The 22,390-nt window shown below is 43.0% G+C and overlaps 1 protein-coding gene across 1 annotated transcript; it reads left to right on the forward strand.

Annotated features, from left to right (window-relative positions):
• Nucleotides 1-3,933: 3,933 nt before the first annotated feature.
• Nucleotides 3,934-8,433, forward strand: GCM1 (glial cells missing transcription factor 1). Its single transcript, XM_009097767.3, has 4 exons — nt 3,934-4,097; nt 5,645-5,897; nt 6,847-6,959; nt 7,921-8,433. Exons 1-4 carry the CDS (start codon nt 3,996-3,998, stop codon nt 8,071-8,073), a joined length of 621 nt encoding a protein of 206 aa, XP_009096015.2. The 5' UTR covers nt 3,934-3,995; the 3' UTR covers nt 8,074-8,433.
• Nucleotides 8,434-22,390: the final 13,957 nt, after the last annotated feature.

Genomic DNA, 22,390 nt, shown 5'->3' on the forward strand with positions numbered 1-22,390 from the left:
AAAATGGAAAATGAGAATATTGCAGCCAAATGACCAATTTACACAGAGGAAAAACTAAGATGGTTGCAGGCAGTTGAGTAAGAGCTTTTCAAGAAATTACCATCCCAAGAGTAGGATTTGAATGTCCCCTCAGTAGATGTCCATGTGTCCATCCTTGGTCTGTGCAGTACAGGCAGGCACCTCCCTAGTGCTCTGGCAGAGACACCCTGAGTGTCTGTACTGAGCAGTGGCCTGAGCCCATGAGGGCAGGAGTGATGCAAGAAAAAAAAGGCCAAGACATGAATCAGTGTTTGAGCTTTGAGATGAAGTCTGTGCTAATTTGTCTGGTTTACAATCTGTGGTGTAGATATGTCTGTGTTACGTGATGTGACAACCAGAGAAACCTGCAAACTATGTCACCTGGGACAGTGCTCTAGGAAGAGAATGTTTGGAAAAGGTAGGAAACCAAAATTTCTTTTAAAAGGCATTTTTAAAAAAATTGTTCACTGAATGTGACTGAAGCAGCAAAGCCAGGAGGACTACACCACCTACAACTGACTTTTTATCCAGAGTAGTCCAGAATTCAGAAGTATGGTAACTGAACAAAAATATGAGCTCATTAGCTGCTACAGATCTCAAGGGCCATTAAAATAACAGTTTTGAGAAAAGAATTAAAGAGAAACAAAGTACAAACAAAACCAACCAAGGACTTAAAAGTATTTCTATCTCAAAATATGTCCATCTTCCTTCTAAGACCTAGATCACAGGGGAGAAGCTTCCACTTTTGGATACTGAATGGTGAAGATAGCATAAGCATTTCAAATTATGTTGAATATAGGGGCAGCCAACTTGAGGATATGTCAGGACAATCTAAAAACAAAAGTTTGTCTCATTGCTTATTGAAAATACATAGCATCCCCAGTGCATTTTTCCACAGGCAGAAACTGTCTTCTCATTATAAATGACACATCTATTTGCAGTGAGTTTATGTTCTGCATCTGGGGATAATTGTATTGCTTCATCCTGCTGCCGCAGTTATCAAACAGAAAGGCTGAACTGGAAGATAAACTTGTTGTTATTTTTAAGTTTACAGGATGTATTTGAAAAAAAGAAAAAAGTCAGGCCAGTCTGGAGCAATATTCCTCAAGGAGTATCAGTAGCATCTTGGTATAAACATGCACGTTCCTTGGTTCCTGTGAAGCAGCACCATGAAACTGCAGTAAGAGAAGTGGGACAAGAAGCATGCAGAGGCAAGTAGCAGCAGTGGAGCAGAGGCAGGAGAGCTCCCACAGCAGGGTGAAACTTTCAGTGTCAGGGAAAATCATGAACTTGAGGCAAGGCACAAAGGCAGCCATGGTAGATGGTACAACATAGGCTGTTGGTGGGACAGGTAACTCAGCCCAGGTAAGATCCACTGACTGCACCTGACGTCACTTAAAGGTTGTCATCACTGAAAGATGACACCAAAGAGCAAAAGGAAGACTGGTGGAAGAACTGACTAAAGAACCCTCTTTGTGTGCCGGTGAAATGATGCAAGAAAGGAGCCTGACCTGGAGACTGCCCTGTGACAGGTGCTGCTCTGCCGGGTTTGCACAGCCCTCTTCGGAGCAGGAGCCTGAGTGCAAGAAGCCTTTTACAGCTCCAGACCTTTTCCAGTCCTCAGTCACTTGTAGATGGTTGCTGAAGAACTGCTGAAATCAATCTGTGCTTATGGTCTGCCAGACTGTCCTTCGCAGATGATATTGAATTATTTTAACTTATAGGCTCGTGGGAATTGGTAATATACATAATTTATTTTAAAAATTCATAATCCTTTTTCCTAAGTGGTCAACACCAAGTACTTGTAGGGAAAATAGAGGAAATTTTCCAAATCCTTGCTAGTTAAGTCATAAAATATATGGCTTAAATATCTTTCTAAATGTATTGTACCCTATCTCAGATGTATATAGAAATAAGAATTAAATAGCAGATCTTCAAATATTATTTCTTTCCTATGTTTTTGACTTTGTCTTGCCCAGTGTTCAACTTCCATGACATATCACAGCAACACTAGAAGTAATGCTGTAGCACAAGAGTCTAGAGAAATAAGTAGTGGAAGACTTTGCCTGCAAGTAGTTAAATATGTATTATTCTCTTGAACTTCATTTTTTGTGTGCATTTTGATGAAATTATCTGTCTTTTGCTAATGTTTAAGGTAATATTTCATTATTGTTTTAGCCCTATTAATATAGTATAAAGAAGAAATATTCCATTTTCTCTAATGAAGAAAATTAAAAATCAGTTTCCAAGCCATCTTATTTAGAAAAGTAATTTTAAAAGCAATGAGACTATAATTTTGAATTGTGTAACAAATCAATTCATGTTTTAGAGCACACAGTAGTCAAGGGTGATTTGTTTAGCAAATTCAACTCAGTTTTCCAATGCAGCTCATCATTTGTTTGTCCTGACCTTACTATCTCCATTTTCATTGTAGCACAGTAGGAAAATACATGGAGATCTAATGTTTCTTACAGAGGTTTTTATTTCTGATTTACTGTGTTCCCTTCTCCTCTGTACTAACATCTCATTTGAACCTGTTGGTTGCCCTCCCATCCCAGTACAGTGCCCACAGTTCAGATCCCTGAGTCTGGTGCTGACTACCAGGCCCCCTCTTGCAGTCTGTATCCATGGAGGATGTTTTCCTTCTTTTCCCCCCACAATTTGAGTCACAACATGGGGCAATGGTGCTCTGACTATGCTGCCAGAGAACCACACAGCCAAACATCTCAAGTGCTCTGCAAAAATCCACAGAGTCTTCCTTTAGAGGTGATAATATAACATGAGAAAGTAAGATCATAGGTATTTTATAAATAAGTAAACTAAGGGTGTGGAGGCTAAGTCACTTTTGAGGGCCATACATATAGGCAGAGCCAGAAATAATAATGAACTACATTATGCTTTTGAAAGCCTATGTACTAGACTATCAGGTAGACTTTGCTTCTCTCACTACTCAGTAGTCTTTAATAAACCCTTAACTGGCATAACTATAGTGACCTTCCTGAGAGCATGGAAACTTCCCAGCCTCCAGAAAGAGAAAACTGATTCACCTTTTCTCTCCTTAGCAAAGGAAACAAAGATTTCATGAATGGGATCCCTGAGGATCAAACTCAAAAACATCTCTACATTATCAACCCTGTGTTCAGAACAAATCCAAACCCCCCCCTATATCAGCCGCTGTGAAGAAAATTAGCTCTACCCCAGACAAAACCAACACAATATTTTATTAAGCTTGGCTGGTACTGAAATTCAGAGTAGGGCAGCCACATGCTTTAAAAAATTTCAGGGAAAAAATGTTGGTTTTTAACAAACATACCTTGGTGGTTTTTTTTTTTCAGTCTGCCATTGAAATAGGAAAATGCAGATAGCCCATACACCTTTTCTGTACTTCCCTGGTGCAACTGGTAAGCTCTCAGAGATACCAGCAATATTTGAAATGGTGGAGCACCATTTCTTCTGAAGTGGTGGAGCAGACCCCTCTATTGCCTCCTTTGCCACATGCAGAGTGAGAAACAGCTAATAGGCAAGGAGCAACTCAAAGACCCCTCAACAGCTGCTGAGCTGTTCAGTCAGTTCAGTTCAGTCAGGTTGGCTCTGGGAATACAGAGCCAGAGTTGGATGAGATGTATGAAGAGCCTGTGAGCAGGGTTACATGGCTATAAACCTGGCATGAGAGGAGATTGAGCAAAGCAAATCAGATGCCACGAGCACGATTTGCTTGCTGCTAATGATGTCTCTGTAACATCACAGGCTATCTCTAAGCTATATTTTCCACTGCCTTGCTGGCTTGCAAAACTTTTAATGGAACAAGTTTTTCTGGCAGAAGAACACTGATTTTTATCTTTAATGAGCAGCCTCTCTATCATTTAGCTTCAGGAAACAGCTTCCTGGTTGTAAACTGCTTGAGACTGCTGACAGCCAGGCAACTTCAAAAGCAGCCAGGAGCAACTTTCTTGCTAACTTTGGGAAGGAATTCAAAAATGCTGAAAGGTGCAGATGATTCTGTTATGGAGCAGGAGGACTCCGCTTCCCGACATGGAGAAATGACGAGCTGGGATATCAATGACATCAAACTTCCTCAGGTATGTGCCTGTGTTGTAGAAATTTATCTAGTTCTGACCAGTCATCTCCACCACTGATCTTAAATGCTTTCTCAGTCATCTATGACTCATTGCCTTTATTTTCATTGTCACCTTGAGGTATGGGGGAGTTTTGCTAGAAAATATTGAGAAAATATTGACATTTCCACGTGCTTCTCCTTAAATGTATTATTGGAAGAGCTGTTGATGGATGAAATATAGCAACGCTGCAAAGGCATTGTTTTCACTGGTGGATTAGGTGCAGAGAAAGCAGAGGAAAAAGAGGTGCCTCCTGCTGTGGGCACTTAATTAGAACTGTCCAGGACTTGCTTTTTGCCCTGGGTAGTGTTTTTTGAGAAGGGAGCACAGCACTCACCACTGCCTTGCTACTGTGGGTATTCAGCCTCGTTGCAGATTGGGCTCCAGCTCTAGAGCTGTCTTCCCACACAGAGGCAAGTCTTTTCACGAGCACCTAGGGAAACCTTGCTTCATGTTTGCAGAGGTTTGCTGAGACACACAAGAGTGATCTTCCCCTCCCTCTGTCCTTTTCTATTTCTCTAAGCTAAAAGTTTCAACCATGCTCTCCACTGAAAGCCCACACACCATGCACACCAATGTCACCTCCCTGTCCCTCAGCTCTGCATATTTCTGCCAGATTTCTCCTGCTGCAGCGCTTCAGCATCCAGCTCTGCCTTTCAGCTCCCAGCCCTGCTTTCTTACCAGATCCCAGCCTCCTCCCTACTATAATAGTGCTGTTTGCTCAAAGCCTCCTTGTTCCATGATGTCCCCTTCCCTGCCCTTCAGCCCAAGGTCACCTTCACCTGCACTTCAGTCTGGAGGTGTCATGGACACCCTTCGCTACACTATCCAGTGGTTACCAGGGGAGCATGGGAATTTTTCTCTTCTTGGTTGATGTTCCTACTGCTATCATGGCTCTCAGTTCTGGGATTAGCAATTTAAAGGAAATTTCTACCAAGCTTTTGTATCCCTTACAAGAACTTTTCTCTCAAAATCATCATCAGGTATGGTAGATGCTTCACAGTTTACTGCATTTTACTGTATTGACTGTACCCACTGATGTACACTGATGTGATGTGTACATCACATCACATTTGTAATGGTCTTTGATCACATCACATTTGATTTGGGTCTTTGGAGTTTTTTTCCCAGTTTCATTTTTATTACTCTTTACTCTGTTATCCTTGAGGCATGGTGTTTGTTTAGGGGTGGTTTTTTGTGTTTTTTATTTTGGTTGGTTGGTTGGTTGGTTGGTTGGTTGGTTGGTTGGTTGGTTGGTTGGTTGGTTGGGTGAATGAGAACAAGCCCCTGGCCAGCCCTTCCTGATGCTCTGGGGCCTGCGGAGAGCCACAAAGATCTGTGTTTTTCCTGCTTTATCTCCACTGCTCCCTCCTGACAACCAGCATCACTTGCTGGGGTGCCGGAGTAACCTAGGCTACAGGAAACCCAGCAGAGGTCCAACTCTGCTCAGCTCCCAGACAAGCTTTTCTCTTCCCCAGCCTAAAATGTGGCTTGCTTTGCTTTTTCCACAGCATGTGAGCCAGATAGACTGGTTTCAAGAATGGCCAGATTCCTATGTAAAACATATCTATAGCTCAGAGGATAAAAATGCTCAGAGGCACCACAGCAGCTGGGCAATGAGAAACACCAACAACCACAACTCTCGCATCTTAAAAAAGTCCTGCCTTGGGGTGGTGGTTTGTGGTAACAACTGCTCTACCTTGGATGGGAGGAAGATCTACCTAAGACCAGCCATATGTGATAAAGCCAGGCAAAAACAACAGCGTGAGTACAAACATAGCAGTTCATTGTATGGTGGTTCACAAGTGAACACAACATAGCAGAAATCCAAGTATAGGATACCCTTTGGATTACCCAGCCTTCCTTCTGCCATTCCTTATATTCCAATCCAATTCTTGATTTGGAACACTGCATTTTACACTTCTTATTGTTGGGGCTTAGTCATCTGCTTGTTTATTTTCCTTTTTTATCTAATCAGTTTTTGATCTCTGTTTCTGCTGGCTAGGGATTGGTTCCCAGCCTTCTCAGGCCGATGAGTGAGGTGACTGAGAAAGCTGTGCAGTGCAGGCAGTTCCTGCACTGCCCTGCCGTTCTTGCCTACCAGAGAGTTGACTTCATTATTGCACTGGCCCAAGAGTAACTCAAGAGGGAAGTATTGCAGGAAAGAAGTTGCTCATAAACTGTGATGACTGGAAAATAGGCCCCACAGTCGCGTCACTGGAGCCAGACAATGCAAACAGAGAACATGAGCTGCACACGCATTTTTAACAAGACCCTTCCAAACAATTGTGATTGCTCAGTAGAGCCAGCACATACTGATTTCTGGATCTGATATACATTTTAGCTAAAGAAAGGTATTACTCAGGTGCTCACTGAGGCCAGAACAATGTTCTCTAAAAACACATATGACATTCCAAACACTGACAAGAGAAAAACTAAAACTGACCTTGATAATATATGATAAAATGGTAATAACATTGTAATAGAAATAATTTTTTAAGGTTATATTTAATAACGGACAGAATAAAGGCAATGATCAGTTTATTTATATTGATTTTTGCTTATGTTTGGAAGTTTTTCACATAGTTTTTCTCAGTGTAACTTCTGAGCACCAAACCAGAAGTGGCAATCTGCCACCAGTGAACCATTGTATCACATGGGGTTCATCTAACTGGTGTTGTATAGAAAATGTTTCCCTCTGCCCTTGCTCCAGGAAAATGCTGTCCAAACTGCAATGGACCGCTGCGGCTCCTTTCCTGCCGAGGCCATGGTGGTTACCCAGTTACCAACTTCTGGAGGCATGAAGGCCAATTCATATTTTTCCAGGTTGGTATAAAATTACTTAACGTTATGCAAGTTAATTTTAAGGACTGGTATTTTAAGTTTTATTTCACAAATTTTTTTTCCCAACAAATAGGGGTTATTGAATATGACAAGGTCAAATGACTGTAAGGAGAAAAAATTTTCACAAGGTCCTAAGCAACCTGATCTAACTCTGAAGTTGGTCCTGCCTTTGCAGGAGGTTGAGCTAGAGGGCCCTTCCAGCCTAAATTAGCCTACTATGATTTAACAGCACAGTGTATTTTTTTTTAGGCTTCTGTGAAAACTTGTTGATTTTGAAGTGTTTTGCCTCAGGTACATAGGAACCAACAAATCCTCAGAAATACCATATTATGTCTTCTCCAAGGCACTACATGTAATCATGAGGGAATCATGGAAGAGGAAATGGTTGTACCCAAGGGACTGTCTATGGAAAATGCCATCTATGTATTATATGTAACTTATATCTGGAACACTGTGTATGCAAGTGTTTAAATAATGGGCACTATTTCTGGAAGCTGTAGTCCTGGTTTAGTAACATTACCACTTTCCTGCTTTCCACTCTTTCACTTATGTGCAGGCTAAATAAAATTAATTCTCTGTGGAAGCTTATGGAAATTAATGTTCAGATAAATATGTCTAAACTGTAAGAAGAACTGAAGTGACTGCAGGGACACTGTAGCCAAGCTGCAGGAGACCCCTGGCTTCAGCTGGGGCTCTGTTGGGGGGACTGTCTTCTACAAATAAATGTGGTGCACTGATTTTATTATTTCAAAGGGTTTCTACCCCATCCCACTTCATCTGGGATACACTTATTATTTGAGCTCACAGTAACTAAATCCTATTAAATACAAAGCATTAAATTAGGCCATAATATGTGATTTTGGCCTGTAGTATAAATTCTGTTCCCTTAAGATTATTAACAAGGTTGCTTCTACCTTTACTATACCATAATTACTTTCTAAAGTCCAAAGGAGCTCACGACCACCCACGTCCAGAAACAAAACTAGAAGCAGAAGCAAGAAGATCAATCCAAAAAGCAAAGACAGCGTTTTCTCCATCTTCTCTAAGACTAAAAAGAATCCAGGAGGTTGAGGTAACTCTTGCTATTGGTAGATGAAGTTTTGGTCAAGCGATCTGTGGTTCAAGGCATGGTGGAGGCTATCTGGGCTTTGGGTCTGGGTGGGAGCAGGCTTTACATCTCCACATTCTGCATGCCCATGATCAGGCCAAGAAGGACCAGGGTAATCCTGAGCATCCTGCTTTCCTTAGCGGTGTCATCCACTGCCAGCACCTCCTCTCCAGAGGAAATTTGCACCTGGTGGCAGCAGGAGATTGCATCTATGCTGATAAACAAAGCAGGGCTGCAGGGCAGGCTAAGTTTCATCACCATTCATGTGGAACCTCATGTGCATAAGTTTCTGCCTGTTGCCTCTTGTCCTATTTCTTGGCACTTCTGAGATAGGTGAAGGCATGCTCCACCTCTGCTTGTTCCCCTTGAGTTTTGGCAAAGAAGGGGAAGGTGTACCTGGTTTGCCTGGTTTGAAGGCAGAAGAGCGCTTTGAAGGACTTTGTGAAGCATTGATGTTCAAACATCTGCTCTAATGGGTGTGGAAACACTTGTGAAAGTATCTCCAGAGATCCTTGGGACTGCCGCATGACTGATGAGGGGAATCCCAGTGACTTTCATTGCAAAGGCTGTGGTAAACTCAGTTGTCATCACCAGTATTCACATGCAGTTTGTCTTTTGATATGTTAGGGGTGGTGCATTCCCCCAACCTGGTATTAGAGATAGTAATCCATGCCCTTTCAGCCAGAGACAGAAGGGATAATTGCTCTGGGTGGGGACAGATTTCTTGAGTGGACATGGAGAAGTGAGGGGATCTGGGAACCCAAGAAGCAGATAAAATGTGCACACAGGAAGTTAACCCATTTGAATAGAATGTTAATGTAGAAGCTGCAGTTATTTCTACTGGAAATATTCAGGAGGACACTAAAAACCAGAACCTCTTGACACAAGTGCCTGGGAACAAAAGCATAAGAAAAACCAGCTGATCTAATTGTCTAACAAATACAGCAACAATGCTGTTCTATCACTGGTTTAGTTCTGTCTCCATGAACACTGAAATAGTTTCCACCTAGGAAATATGACTGAGCCACAGTGGCTTTCTTTCTTTTATAACTGAGCCTACTGGTCAGCCTACTTGCTTAGGTCAAGTTTCCTGTAGACATGCCTGCATCTTTCCCTTCCTAAAATGTCTTCCTGAGGCTTTCACTTTCAATTGTGTGTGATTAGAAACAGACTAAATATGTCACAAATGGAGAATAGCAGAGCCTGCTTTTCAGCTGTTCTGACTCTGTACAGTCAGACCATTTATCCTCACTGGTTTTCCAGTTCATGGCTCTCCAGCAGGTTTTCCATGGGAATAACCCATCATATTCGTGTTTTGCCAAACTAACTGTGGTACAACTAATTCAGGACTCTGATTTGTCACACCGAACTTGTGTCGCTTATTCTGCAAAAATACATTCAGAAAAGATTCAGTTTTAATGTGTCCAGTCTGGAAAATGTATTCTGAAAAGAGTCAGTTTTAATGTCTTTACAAGAAATCAGGTAGGAGAACTTCAGAAAAAGGTATGATCCCAAAATAGAGCAAGAGATTTATAGGATGGTCTCTCTATGGCATCTATGGCAGGTCTGGAGCTGAAGGTGGGCTGGGTCCTACACCAGATTGTTGGAATTTTTTCTCATGGTGAGTGGAGAACAACTGAAAGGCGCTTTGCTGCTCCAGCAGTCTGCAAAACCACTATAATTAAATGGGTGAAAAAGCAGAATTATAAAGAAGAAAGACCTGCAAGCACTCATTAGAAATGAGCGCTCTGAAAGGAATTAAAGTTTGCATAATTATAATCCAATAATTGGAGCAACTTAAGAAGTTGTGAAATATCCAGAACAGAAGACTCAGAAGAATAATTCTTGTGTGCTGATCCCTACCTGAATGAAATTTCTGTTTGTGGGGTAAAAAAATGTAAAGATAAGAAAATTTATTAGTTAGAAATAGACTCTAGTAAAGCTGAAGAAGAATATTTTTGTAGTGAAAAGATCACTTCAAAACAATCAGCAATAAAAAAATCATACTTAGATTTTCCAATCTCCATAGAAAAAAATCTGTGGTGTCAAATGTATTAGCATAATCTCATTTTTAGGTCCTTCTTCAGTATATTCTGGCAGTGGACCCTAAGGGCTGTGAGTGCAAGGTCTAAACAACTCTTTCAGTGTTAAACAGGCTTTGGGCCAAAACTGATGAAACAAACACAGAGCCAAGAGCTGGGAGCTGTACAGTTTGGCCCCACAGCCCATGGGCACCCCCGCTATGGTGGGGGAGGCTCTGCTATGCCATCTGCTTTGTTACCTCTGTTCACAGAACCACAGGATGGTCAAGGTTGGAAGAGACACCTAAGGCCATCAAACCCAACTGTCATGTTGGTAGAGTGGCTTTGTAAGCAGCTCACAGAGGAGAGGTGCTACACCACACCTTGTTTTACTAACCCGTGCCTTGCTTTCCCAAGTCTCTGGCAGGTGCAGTGCCGACACAGGAGCCTTTGCTTCTTCCCAACCGGGATGCTCACATGCCACCTGCTATTTTAAGGGGATATTTAAGCAAAAGCTCCCAGGAGCCAATGCTGAGCAGCTGCTCTGGACATCTTCCATACCCGAGGACAGCTGGGGAGGACAGGGCCTCCAGAGAGGCACCCACCTGGAGCCGAAGCCTGTCCCTGAGGGGGACCCCCAGAGCCGAGAGGCTGCATGATGTCCCTGCCGTGCCCAGCACAGCCCCTTCTCCCCAGCAGTGCACCCACCTCAGCACCCAGCACGTCCTGCCTGTGGCAGAGGGTGGCCATGACCCCTTCAGGTCTGACCTGGGCCCTTTGGGAGATGGATCCTGTGGGACGCAATCCCCACTGGCCTACGGCGGCGGCTGCCTCTGTGTGCCGCCCCAGGCCACGCCTCAGGGAAGGCCCTGCCCCATGGCCAGTGGGGCACAGCCTCACCCACAGCTCTCGCTGCCTCCAAGGGGAAGCCAAGGAGACAGGGGTGGGGGAGGGCACCAAGTCTGTCTCAAGTACTGCAACAATGATGTGTTTTTTAACCTGAACCCATTACGGTGACTGGGTTCAAACACCCCTGCTCGCCCCTCCTCTGGCAATGAGTCCAATTTTCTACCCCTGTGGCGATACAGATGTGAAAGTGCTACCACCACAGGTCTCACTTTAGCTCTTCTTGCAGGCCCCAGAAGGGGCTTTCATGCCTAAAGTCTTGTCTTTGTTCCTTTTTATTTAACAGTCTTATTTCCCGCCACTGTTTCATGGATCTAATAAAAGCTATCAGCTCCTCTTACAGACTGCCTTGCTGCCATTCTGGTGTGGTAGCATTTCAACCCTCCTTGATACACAGCTTGTTCAAGCCTGTGGGATGTGGAAGGCGTGGATGGATGATCTCAAGGACCACAACTGTCATGTGCAACCTACTGCACTCTTCCAGCTTCCTCACGCAGTCCCTCTTCAGACCTCATTGCCTGCACTGTACCAGCCTTGGACACGTGTTATATAGAGCTGGATGCAGGACTTCATATGGGATCTCAATGAGAATGGAGTAGATGAGGAAAATCCTCTCTTCTACCGGTTTGATGCAGCCCAGGATACGTTTGGGCTTCTGAGCTGCATATGCACATTGCCAGATCATGGCCAATACACCAAACTGCCCTAAGTCCTTATCTGCAGGGCTGGACCCAGTTTTATGTATGTATATATTCAAGGTGCCTTGCTGCCTTTTCCAGGCACTTTTAATTTCTTTCACTGCAGACTGTAAAGATCCCTTCAGCATCTGTTCCATACATAATCCCCTTTGTTTTCCTATAACTGACATCTGCATGGCTTTGCTGCATGACTGGCCTCTGCTGCTCTCTGGACTGGGTTTCAGGGACCACCAGCCTCCCCTGTAGAGGCAGGCACTGACACCCAGCCCTGCTGCCACCTCTGCAAGAAAGAGCTGAGGGATGTCATGTATGACATATGGAGCCACATTGTCTGGGAGGACAGTATTACAAAACAAGTGGCAATAAAAACTTCACAGTAACTCAGAATGGGATGTATAACGTGTTCATCAGATAGGTTCAGTCTTAGTTTTTTTTTTCCACCCCTAGTTTTTATATTAGTTGCTAGGGTAACCACTCTCCTGGTGACGGGTATAGTTCAGAGACATTTACAAGACAAGAATGAATTGTATTAATAGAGTGTTTCAAAATGTTTATTGGAATTTGTGAAACAAATGCACAGCAATTTAAGTGGAAAAAGATCTAAATGTAGATCACAAAATAACAGTGTACTATTATACATGAAGGTCAACTCACCAAACTTTTTTTTCTTTTTTAGTCATTGAGTTACTCCCACACAAATTCCAAACATGGCATGTTTTATGATTTTTCAGATCATTAACTCAAAGAAGGAAACTTTGATCAACATTTATAACAACCTCTAACACACAAAAAGAGAAATTAATAGGAGCCATGAACACTTGTGCTTCAGGAGGTGAACTGCAGGATTAGGGACAGGCAAGGCCACCACCAGGGCTGGTGTCCCATAACTGGGATTCCTCAATCCAGTCACAGAGGTGAGGGACTGCACAGGGCATGGCCCCGGCCACGGCCATCTGGCTCTGTCTCATCTCTACTCTGAATTCCTCTCCACTGCAATGCTGCCAGCATCACCTCTCAGCAGTAGTGCCAGTCAGATGCATGGCTGGGAGGCTCCCTGGTAATTGTTTCCACACCAAAGTTCTATCAGTTCCCCTTACACTCACCAACCACTTCCTCTATTTTTAGAAACTTCCAGCAAAGGGGTTTTGATAACCAATCCTCTTCCATGGCTTCTCTGTTCTAATCCCAGCTGTTGACATTTTTTCACTCATCTGATTTTCTTTTCTGCAAATCAACCATTTCTTCAAGTCTTTTAAGACGAGTAGAATCCAGTTACTAAGTTTCACAAGCTTCCTAAAGGTCTATTACAACCAAACCTCCCTAAAAGATAATAACTACCAACCCTTCTCCCTGCCTGAGAAAGAAGAGCCTTTTTGTTGGCTTGTCTTTGAGTCTGAATCAAAAGATTTCCAAAATGAAACCTATTCCAGTGATCTCAGCTCCCCTGAGTAGCTCCCTGCCAGAGAAGAGCCATGCCTTCTTGCAGCTTCCATGCTTGTAATCCTGCATAGGCAGGACTGTCCTGCAGTTTGGGGGGACCAAAAATTCATGCAGCGTTCATGCAGTGTTTATCATGCCTAGCCTCTTTCCAACAGAAACACATTTCAGGCTCAAGGAGGACAGGTTAATAATTTTTAAAAAGGAGGAACTAAGACTTTATGATTTTTCTGAGGTTAGACACAGAAAGTCTTTCCAGATTTATAACCTGCCAGCGTCATTTCCAAGCTCTTGAGGCAACTTCTGTGCTGGCAGCAACTCCCTCCACTTCAGGTACATTCAGCACGGTGGGTCAATATAGCACCAAATTTATTTCTGTTTACAAAGATACCGGTCCCATCTCTGACCTTCACAAAAACTAATTTTCAAAGAGGATTTAAATTAATTTTTCAATTGGGGATATGTGAAAAGAAACATATATATATATATATATATATCATTGCTTTAAGCCTCTTTTACCAGTTCTAAGGCACTGTGCCCAGCTGGGGAGGGATAAGAATAGTTGAATCATAGAATGGTTTGTTTTGGAAGAGACCTTAAAGGCCATTTAGCTCCAAACCCCACTGCCATAGGCCAGGACACCTTCCACTAGAACAGATTACTTAGAGGCCCATCCAGGCCCCCTCTAAGTACTGGAAGGTGCTATAATGTCATCCCAGAGCTTGCTCTCCTCCAGGCTGAACAGCCTCAGCTTTCTGAGCCTGTCTTCATAGAAAAGGGGTTCCAGCCCTGTGATCAACTTAGTGGCCTCCTATGGACTCATTCCAACAGGTCCATCTTTCTTGTGTTGGGAGCCCCAGACCTGGATGCAGCACTCCACTCTAGGTGAAGTCTCATGAGAGCATAGTAGAAGGGAGAATCAGAGGTGAAAGAGCTCTGATCCTATATTTAAGAAAATATAGGTTATTCAGATTAACTTAGTGTAGAAACACTAATTGATCTGTGAGGATCCACCCATAGGTAACCCTGTGACCTTGTTGTCTCCTGCAGAAAATGGTTTTCTGCTATGCCCAGGTGCAGCAAAGCATTAGGAAGCCAGCAGGGATGCAAGGAGGTCAGGATGTGGATGATCACAAAGGCAAAATGATTTGTTCTGGTTTATTGCTGTTTCTGATGGCTGTAGCTACTGCCAAAGCTAGCACAAATCCCCATACATGGCATGGATGATCTACACTGCATTCCTGAGGTCTTAGCTCTGAAAGCATTGGCCTAAGTATCTAAGGGCTATTTCTTTGGGTGCAATCTCTGTGCTTGCTCTGAAGCAAGATTTTTAAATATAAGGGCTCTTTTGAGGCCCTCAGAGCATTACAACGTTCCTCAGAATCCTACATTAGCCAGGCTGTATCTTACAGAAACCTAACTTTGATGTTTGGAGAATTTTGACTCATGCAGCATTTAAAGGTGAAATGACATATAATGATAAGGAACCACCTAAATAGAACAAGGCAGCAACTGCACACCTTAATTTATTAGTGCATTTATCCTGAGAGCATCAGATTAAGAAAGGGTAATGTTTTTGTATCAGTCACAGCAAAGGGGAAATGAGAAAACAGATATGGGATTTGACCCACATCTCTCCAGCCCTGGGAACATAGTGTTTCTCCTGGCTTTCCTCTCCCCAGGACCTCTACCTTTGCATGTGAAAAAATTGCAGGTCAGACTGAGCAAAGACATATTTTCCTTTTCAACCCCTTGTACAAAGCTCCTGCCCCTGGGAAGATTGGTGAGGCTATGGACTATTTTCTACAATATGGTCCTAAATGCATACTCTATATTTTTAAATGAAACAAGGTTATCAAATTTCTGGTGGTAGAAAAACCTCCTGCTGAGGAAGCTTTAGAGGATACATCTCCATTCATTGTAGAGAGTTTTTCTTTCCTTGTGATCTTTGGGATATTTAGTAATCTGTGTGTCTGGTATTCCTGGCAATTTTGCTCTGCTTTCCCTCAGGGTAGTAATTTGGGGCTTTTTAATAACTATGGTCAAGAAGTCAATGTTTTACTTCATTGCAAGCAATATGTAGAAGTGACCTGTCTGGTGAATCTCAGCAGGAATATGGCTGGGAAAAGGCACTGTAATGGATCAGGATCAGTCAGCATAGATTGCATGAGTCAGGTTCAACCGCTTCAGGTGTTTAGATGTGCAATTCCAATTGCTATTCATGCTCTGCTTTGATTACTGATTGCATCTATTTTACCTCACCCCAGCTGACTTCCTTAATTTTTCTTTTTAAATGAACTGCATCATTTTCCCATCCTCCTCTGCCTCTCCTGGGTCCCCATGCCATGTAAATCCTCTTCCTCCCTGAGCTGCTGCAGTCCCCAGGCACTAAGGGGTTTTTGTCATTCACAAGGTGAACTTCCCCAACATTGTTCATCTCCTGAACCAGGAGGACTCACCATCAATGCAGGGGAAACAGGTTAGGGAACACTTAAACAAACCCAACATATGTAAGTCCATGGGCCCTGATGGGTTGCACCCATGAGCACAGAGGAAGCTGGCAGGTGTTATTGTGAGGTCACTCTCAATAATCATTAAAAAGTCATGGTGATTGGGAGGGTCTGAAGACTGGAAGAAAGCAATGTAACTTTTGTCTTCAAGGAGAACAAGAAGGAGCTACAAAACTTAGCTGGGCAGTGTGTAGTTTCCCAGCGTGTGGGAAACTACACACTGCCCAGCTACACCCTGAAATGTGCAAAGGTAATGAAAGAAAACCTCTTAATAACTTTCCAATCACACGGAAGACTAACAAGTGATTATAGCCAGTCAGGCCGGATTTATGAAAGGGAAATTGAGCTTAACCAACCTCAGAAAAGTCTACAGTGAGAGGACTGGCTTGGTGGATGAGGAGAAAGCAGTGGATATTTTTTATCTTGTCATTAGCCTGCCTTTCAGCACAGTCTTCCAAAACGTCCTCAGAAACAAGCTGATCAAGTATGGGACTGTTAAGTGGACAGTGAGGTGGACTGAAACCTCTGCTATTTTGTGATTCTGGTAACACTTGGGATCAGCCATAGCTCTTCTCATACCAGAGACCTGCAGTCTCCAGAGTTTCTGTTTGAATTAGCCATGTGGAGTGTGGCATATCCAGAAAGTATCTGAAATATGGCATATGAAAGACACCCTGGGGCAGCCTTTGCAGCCCTGAAGACAGCAGCAGCAGCAATGTAGTTGCCACAAGCATGCTTTGCTCTCCTTGTTGGATCATTTGATTTCTGTGAGCAATGTGAGATGATCTGTACAGCACAGATAATCTCTTGAGGGACAAGACAAGCAAGGAAGGTCTTTGGCCAGCTTTTCACTCTGAGATCATTTCTGCTGTTTCCAGTTAGTAAGTGAGGAAGCAGAACTGCCTTGGGGGGGCATGTCCCAGATGAGTGTTTTTCATTTTGCCAAATCAGTTGTGTCAAGATTTAAACTTCACATCTTTTGGCAATTGTGTCATCAGTGATGTGGCTTAAGTATTCTGTTTCCAAGGGTTGCCCAATCCATTTGTTCTTCTGAAGACAGACAGCATAGAGAATACAAACCACAGCACAAGAGTGTCCTCTTTGCTCAGTGCTTTCTCTGCCTGGTGGAAACTGTTAAGCAAAGGTCAAAGCCACATAGCAACTGGGCATCCAACTCCTTTCTGCGTCTAGTGGAGATAGCAATTTGCTGTGGCAGAATCAGGTCCCTCACTCCTTCACCCCCAGCAGAATGCCCTGCCAGGACATGGCATGGACCAGTTGCCTGGGCCTTCTGCCCCAAACACCAGGTGAGCAGTGGAGGCACAAGGACATGCTGCTGGCCTCATGTCTACAGCCTTTCCCCTGGCACCTGCAGGTGGTGGCAGCCTTACACTGGACTCTGGCACCTACAGAATTGAGTAATGACTGCCACAAGAACAGCTGTGACCAACCTAATGTCTGTGGATGCTATAAACATTGAGTGTCATGAAAAGCTGTTTGCCAAACATCCAGATTTTCTCTGCTCAAGTCACAGCAAGGACAGGAGGTAACAGCCATGATCTTCAGTGCAGACCAGCAGTGGCTGTGGGCAGAGCAGGATCCCTGGGGGCAGGGCCCTCCAAGCTGACAGCAAAAGCAGCAGCACATTTCAGGGTGGAGAAGGGCTGGTTCATGTTCATTGCCTATAGACTTCCCTGATTCCCCACAGAGATTCCCTGCCTGAGAGGCTGGAGATGGTAGGACAAGGGGTACACGTGGCATGACAAGAGACTCACTGACTCCTGTACTCAGAGGAAAATCCAGGGGTAGGACCAGAGCAAGAGAAAAAAGAATGAATGTCTGGTCTTAGGATGGGTGAATACTGGATAAACAAACAGACCATGTCCATAGTGAGTTAAAATAAAAAGTAAATGGATGGTGTCTTGCCAGTTTACTCTACTGGAGTCAATGATATGTATTGGTCTCTGTATGCACAGGAGAAAACTTCAGGTCAGACTGTAATCCTGCTCTGACCCTCCTGCACTTTAATGCATTTAATCACTCCACCAAGAAGGACAAAACTTTCCAGAAGCCTCAGATACCTGCCAAGAATCAGCCCCGGAGAAATGAAACCCGAAACCTGTTCCTCTTTGCACAGATGAGTTAGTGCTTGGGGCTCCAAGGCAGGAAAGCAGTGGACATCCTCAGCCAGCAGAGCAGGTATGGCAGCTCCCTGCTGAGGGGGATTCCTGCAGAGTGCAGGATTACCAGCACAGACCACCATCACACCACCAGCATTATGGAGAGTGACAGATCAAAGCAGTGAAACACACAAAGCTCACCTGAGGAGCATCACCCAGCAGGTTACTCTGCTCTCCTCTCTTCCTCTTGCATAGCACACAATGCCCCACTGGGAATGGGCAGAGGGAAATTTTTCCTCCAGTTTAAGCAAGGTGTGTTCTGGGGTTTCATTGTTTTATAGCTCAATAGTTAATTATAGTTGTGTAGCTAATTCAACAGGGCTTCTGGTGTTACTTGACTTGCTCTAACTTAACTGAAGCACTTAGTCTGAGTACTTCATTGAAATAATACTAAAACTTGTCATGCACGAGCCTCCTGTTGTGAACTTCCAGAAAATGCTCCTTCAAAGATAATGAATTATTTACAGGTTAGCCCTGCTCCCTCCCAGTGCCTTGTGGAGCCCTTCCTTGGGGACAAGAGGAGTTTGCCTCACTTGTTAAATTCGCTGTTAACAGTGACCATTAATGCCTTTATGCACAGCAGTACTGACAAAGGTGAGAAAGAAAGGTTGGTGTCCAGCCAGAGGGAACTAATCACCATAACCATGATTTGCACAAGGAGACCATCCACAAGCATGTCAGTGTCCTTCCTGCAGCATGGCAGTGTGCCCCAGAGCCGCAGCACTGGCTTCCAGCCCTGGCAGCAGGAGGAGAGTGCTGCTCCACGGCACCCAGCAGCTTGGCTGGGGTGGCCTCAGCAGCTTGGTGAGGTTGCAGACTCTTCACACAGCAGATCTTGCTTGACCCCACAAAAAAGGTCTGGTTTGCTCTTTCCTGTAAAACTAATACTTTCTCAGAAGGTCCTTTCTAGATGCCCACCAAGGGAATGCTTCAGTATTTTTAAAAAGTTGGTCTTTTGAAGGCCCTATTCTTGTAAGAGAAAAAAATCTCATTATTCAGAAAGAAGCTTAAAGTTTTTCTAAGTAGATCTTTCCATCTTTTCAGTGGGTTTTTCTTGGCCACCCACACCCCCTCAAAAAACATATAGCTATTCTTCTCCAAGCCGGATCACTCCTTCATGCTGGAAGACTGGTGTCCTGAACTCCAGACAGCCTTCTCCCTCTCTCCTGTCATTGCACAGAGTGGATTTATGGTTTTCCACACTTATTCTTGAAGTTTAATTTCACTTGTAGAAGCCCATGCAAAATTTTACCTACTTGATTAAAATCTTGGTCTTACAAGGCAGAAATTGTGAAGCTGGGTTTGGCTTCCTTTACCAAACTCTCCCTTGTGAATTCTTTGGGTTCTAGTAATGGAACTGTATTAAAGTATTGTAAAGATAATTTGTGATTATATAAATAAAACCTGAAAATACGACATTGTATAACAGGCTTTCTTCCCATGCAGAGACCAGAAATGTGTCTCTTTTTCCCCATTGCCTACTTTCATCATAGGAACTTGGTGCAACTGAATCTTTGGTCCATCTGTCAAATTTATTTCAAAACTGGTCAGCAAGTTCAAAAGCTTTTGGTGTAATCTGTCAGGCATGACAAAATGACTGGTTACCATTAGTTTTGTTAGAGAACGGTATAAAAGGCTCTACAGGGGCATCTGGACCAGCTGAATTGATGACCCAAGGCCAATTGTCTGAGGCTCAACAAGGCCAAGTGCTGGGGTCACAACCCCCCTGTGCAGAGCTACAGGCTGCGGGCAGAGTGGCTGGTTCTGTTGGGTCTTTTGGAAAACTTTAACTTAGGCTTACTGTAAACCTGGGGTAACCTCTTCTCTGTTCAGGTGCCATAAATTTAAACTTGGTTTAGGTTACAATTTTTCTATAGCAAACCATCCTCAAGCTTGAAGAGAAGCTGAACTGCAATTTTAGGATAAGATGATCAGGAATGCTGCTGTGCTGAAGCTCGGTGATCACCAGTTGATAACAGTGCGCTTCATTGTTATTTTTAAAAATTCCTGGGGACATTAGTAATGACAATACACTATATGATTATGGTTTCATAAAAGACTCTGAGTCCTTCAAGAAGAAAGAAGAAAAACTTGATTCACTATGTTGCACACACCCAGGCAAATATTCATCTTATCATCAGACTACTTTTTGTGGTAGTTTTTCAGGTTCTACAGACTTTGGTGAGCTGTTATGGGAAATGTTTAAAAAGGCACACATTTTGAAGAGGGAGTAGGTTTCAAACAAAATTGCTGGCAACTGTGTTAGCCCCCCACAATCTTCCCCCTCTAGTACCATTGGGAAATGTGGCTGACTTTAATATCTGTAAGTTTATTTTTCTCAGACCTTGCCAGATCACCATCTGTCTAGACACTGTCAATTACTAATATGTGTACTCAAGGCAAGTGTGAGGGTACTCAGTATTTTCTTTCTAAATATTTTTAAGATTAAATTTACAGGGAGAACAGATCTAACCCACTATATTCATATTTGTCATTTAAGGCAGATGCCAAATTGTCCAAAAGAAATTGAAGACCTTTGCATTGATTCAAAGTACAGAAGTTGTGAAAAGTACTCTGAACCTCAGAGGTCTTCCTGAAGTTTGTATAATAGGAACAATATTTTCCTTGGGTATCCCCTCTACTCCCCATAAAAATCAGTGAGGTGTGGGATGGCATACCCATTTGGATAAATCAGCTAGTAAAAAACCCTGAAGCCCCTGATATATATACTCTTAATGATAACTGGTTGTCACTGATTATTACTTTCATACACACTTTATATGAAGACATTTGTGTATTTTACTCTACACTAAGCCACTGAATCCTATTCCTCAACCCTGAGATGCCTGCTCCTCAAGTTCTCTTGAAAGCAAAAGTTAGTTCTTTGTGTGAACACTGAGTCAGGAGGCAACAGAAAATGGGTTCTAGGGAAAAAGGAGAAAAAAAATACTTGTAGGATTTTTTCTTTGAAATATGCAACTGAGAGCTAATAAAACGTAATGCCCCTATAAAATATCTTAACTGGCCATCCCAGGTTAATAAACTCTGAAGTGTGAAATACCAGACCTAAATCAAATCTCTTATCAGCGTAGATAAAAAAGGAGCTGCCTGAACGCTTATTGCCTTGCAGTAAGAAATCCCAACAGTATCCTCTTAAAAATAAGAGAAAGGATTGCTCCTTTTTGCTCCCCAAAGACAGCAGGTGATGCAACATCAAACTTTGGTGGAGATACCTGCAGCTCATGGTTTCACCTCTCTGCTCTCACCGAGGCACTCCATTCCTATCCACGTTTACCAGTTTTACAGGGTTTCTGGGGAGATATTTGTTATTCCTTATTAAAGCTGTTCTATAACAAGTAGATTACTTGCACATACTGCAGGGCAGGATGTCCAAAACCCCCAAAAGCATGTCTGCTTGACTTTGGCTGCGGCCACCAACCTTGTCCCAGAAAACTTTGACTGAACAGAAATGATCAGAGCAGGGCAGGGACTAAAATGATGACTCCTGCTTTGGGAATGTACACTCTCTAAGTGGCACTTCTTTTCAGTGCATCATCCTTCATCATATAACTTTTCATATGGCTGCCTCAGATCCCATTTGGAAGCCATGATTCTATGATTCAGATAATTAAAATCCTTTCTAAGAACTGGCCTGTTTATTTCCCATTCAGTTGTGTTATTGTCAATGTCTTCCTAGTGCAGAAACATCAGGAGATGAGGGCTTCCCAGGCTAAATGTAATGTGTACCGATTGCTTGGTCCATTTCCTCTATTTTTCCTGGAATATTCTCAAACTTTAAGTTGTAGGGGAAAATAAATATATTTCGTTTATGAAGTACAAAGGAAAGCTTCACACTGTGGCATGCCACCTCATGGCACAACAGCAACAGTGCACACCACTCGGGAAACACAGGAAACTGCATCCAAAGCTCTTGTTTACTACTAATCCGCAAGAACCTGCAGGGGCAGCACTACCTCAGGAATTAAATTACATTTAAAAAGAGGAAAAAATCAAGCTGGCAAATTCCTTTGCCAAAAAAAAAAAAAAAAAAGACATTTGCAAACTAAATCTGGCAGATTTGTTTTAGCAACTTCAGCAATCTCTTACCCTCATGGAAGTAGAATTAAAAGAAGTTTAAGTAGTGTGTAAATTTAGTATGGAAACACAGGGGTCATGGTGCTCGTATGTAAGGGGAAATTCATTCCTTCAGAAATAAAATGTGTGGAAAAAAGTCTACTCATCTTGGCCTTTCACATTAAAGAAGTATTTAATTTGGCAGGATTTAATAATCTTGGTTTCCTTACCTCTGCGTTATAGCCAGCTGTTCCTCACAGAGCATTCTGAGGCTAAATTAATAAACATCCGACAAGTATCTTCAAAAGATGCCAAAAAACTTGCAGTTGCCAAGGAAGGATGCCAATCCCCAACAATGCAGGAATGTTGTCCTCAGAAGCAGTCATGTCCCATGATTTTTTTTCCTATTCCTACTCTGAACATGTGTTCCATGGAATCACTGTGCACTGTAAAGTTAACACTTGTCTTTTACTGCCTTG

This window comes from Serinus canaria, chromosome 3 (assembly GCF_022539315.1).
Source record: "Serinus canaria isolate serCan28SL12 chromosome 3, serCan2020, whole genome shotgun sequence".
In the NCBI taxonomy this organism is placed as follows: Eukaryota; Metazoa; Chordata; class Aves; order Passeriformes; family Fringillidae; genus Serinus; species Serinus canaria.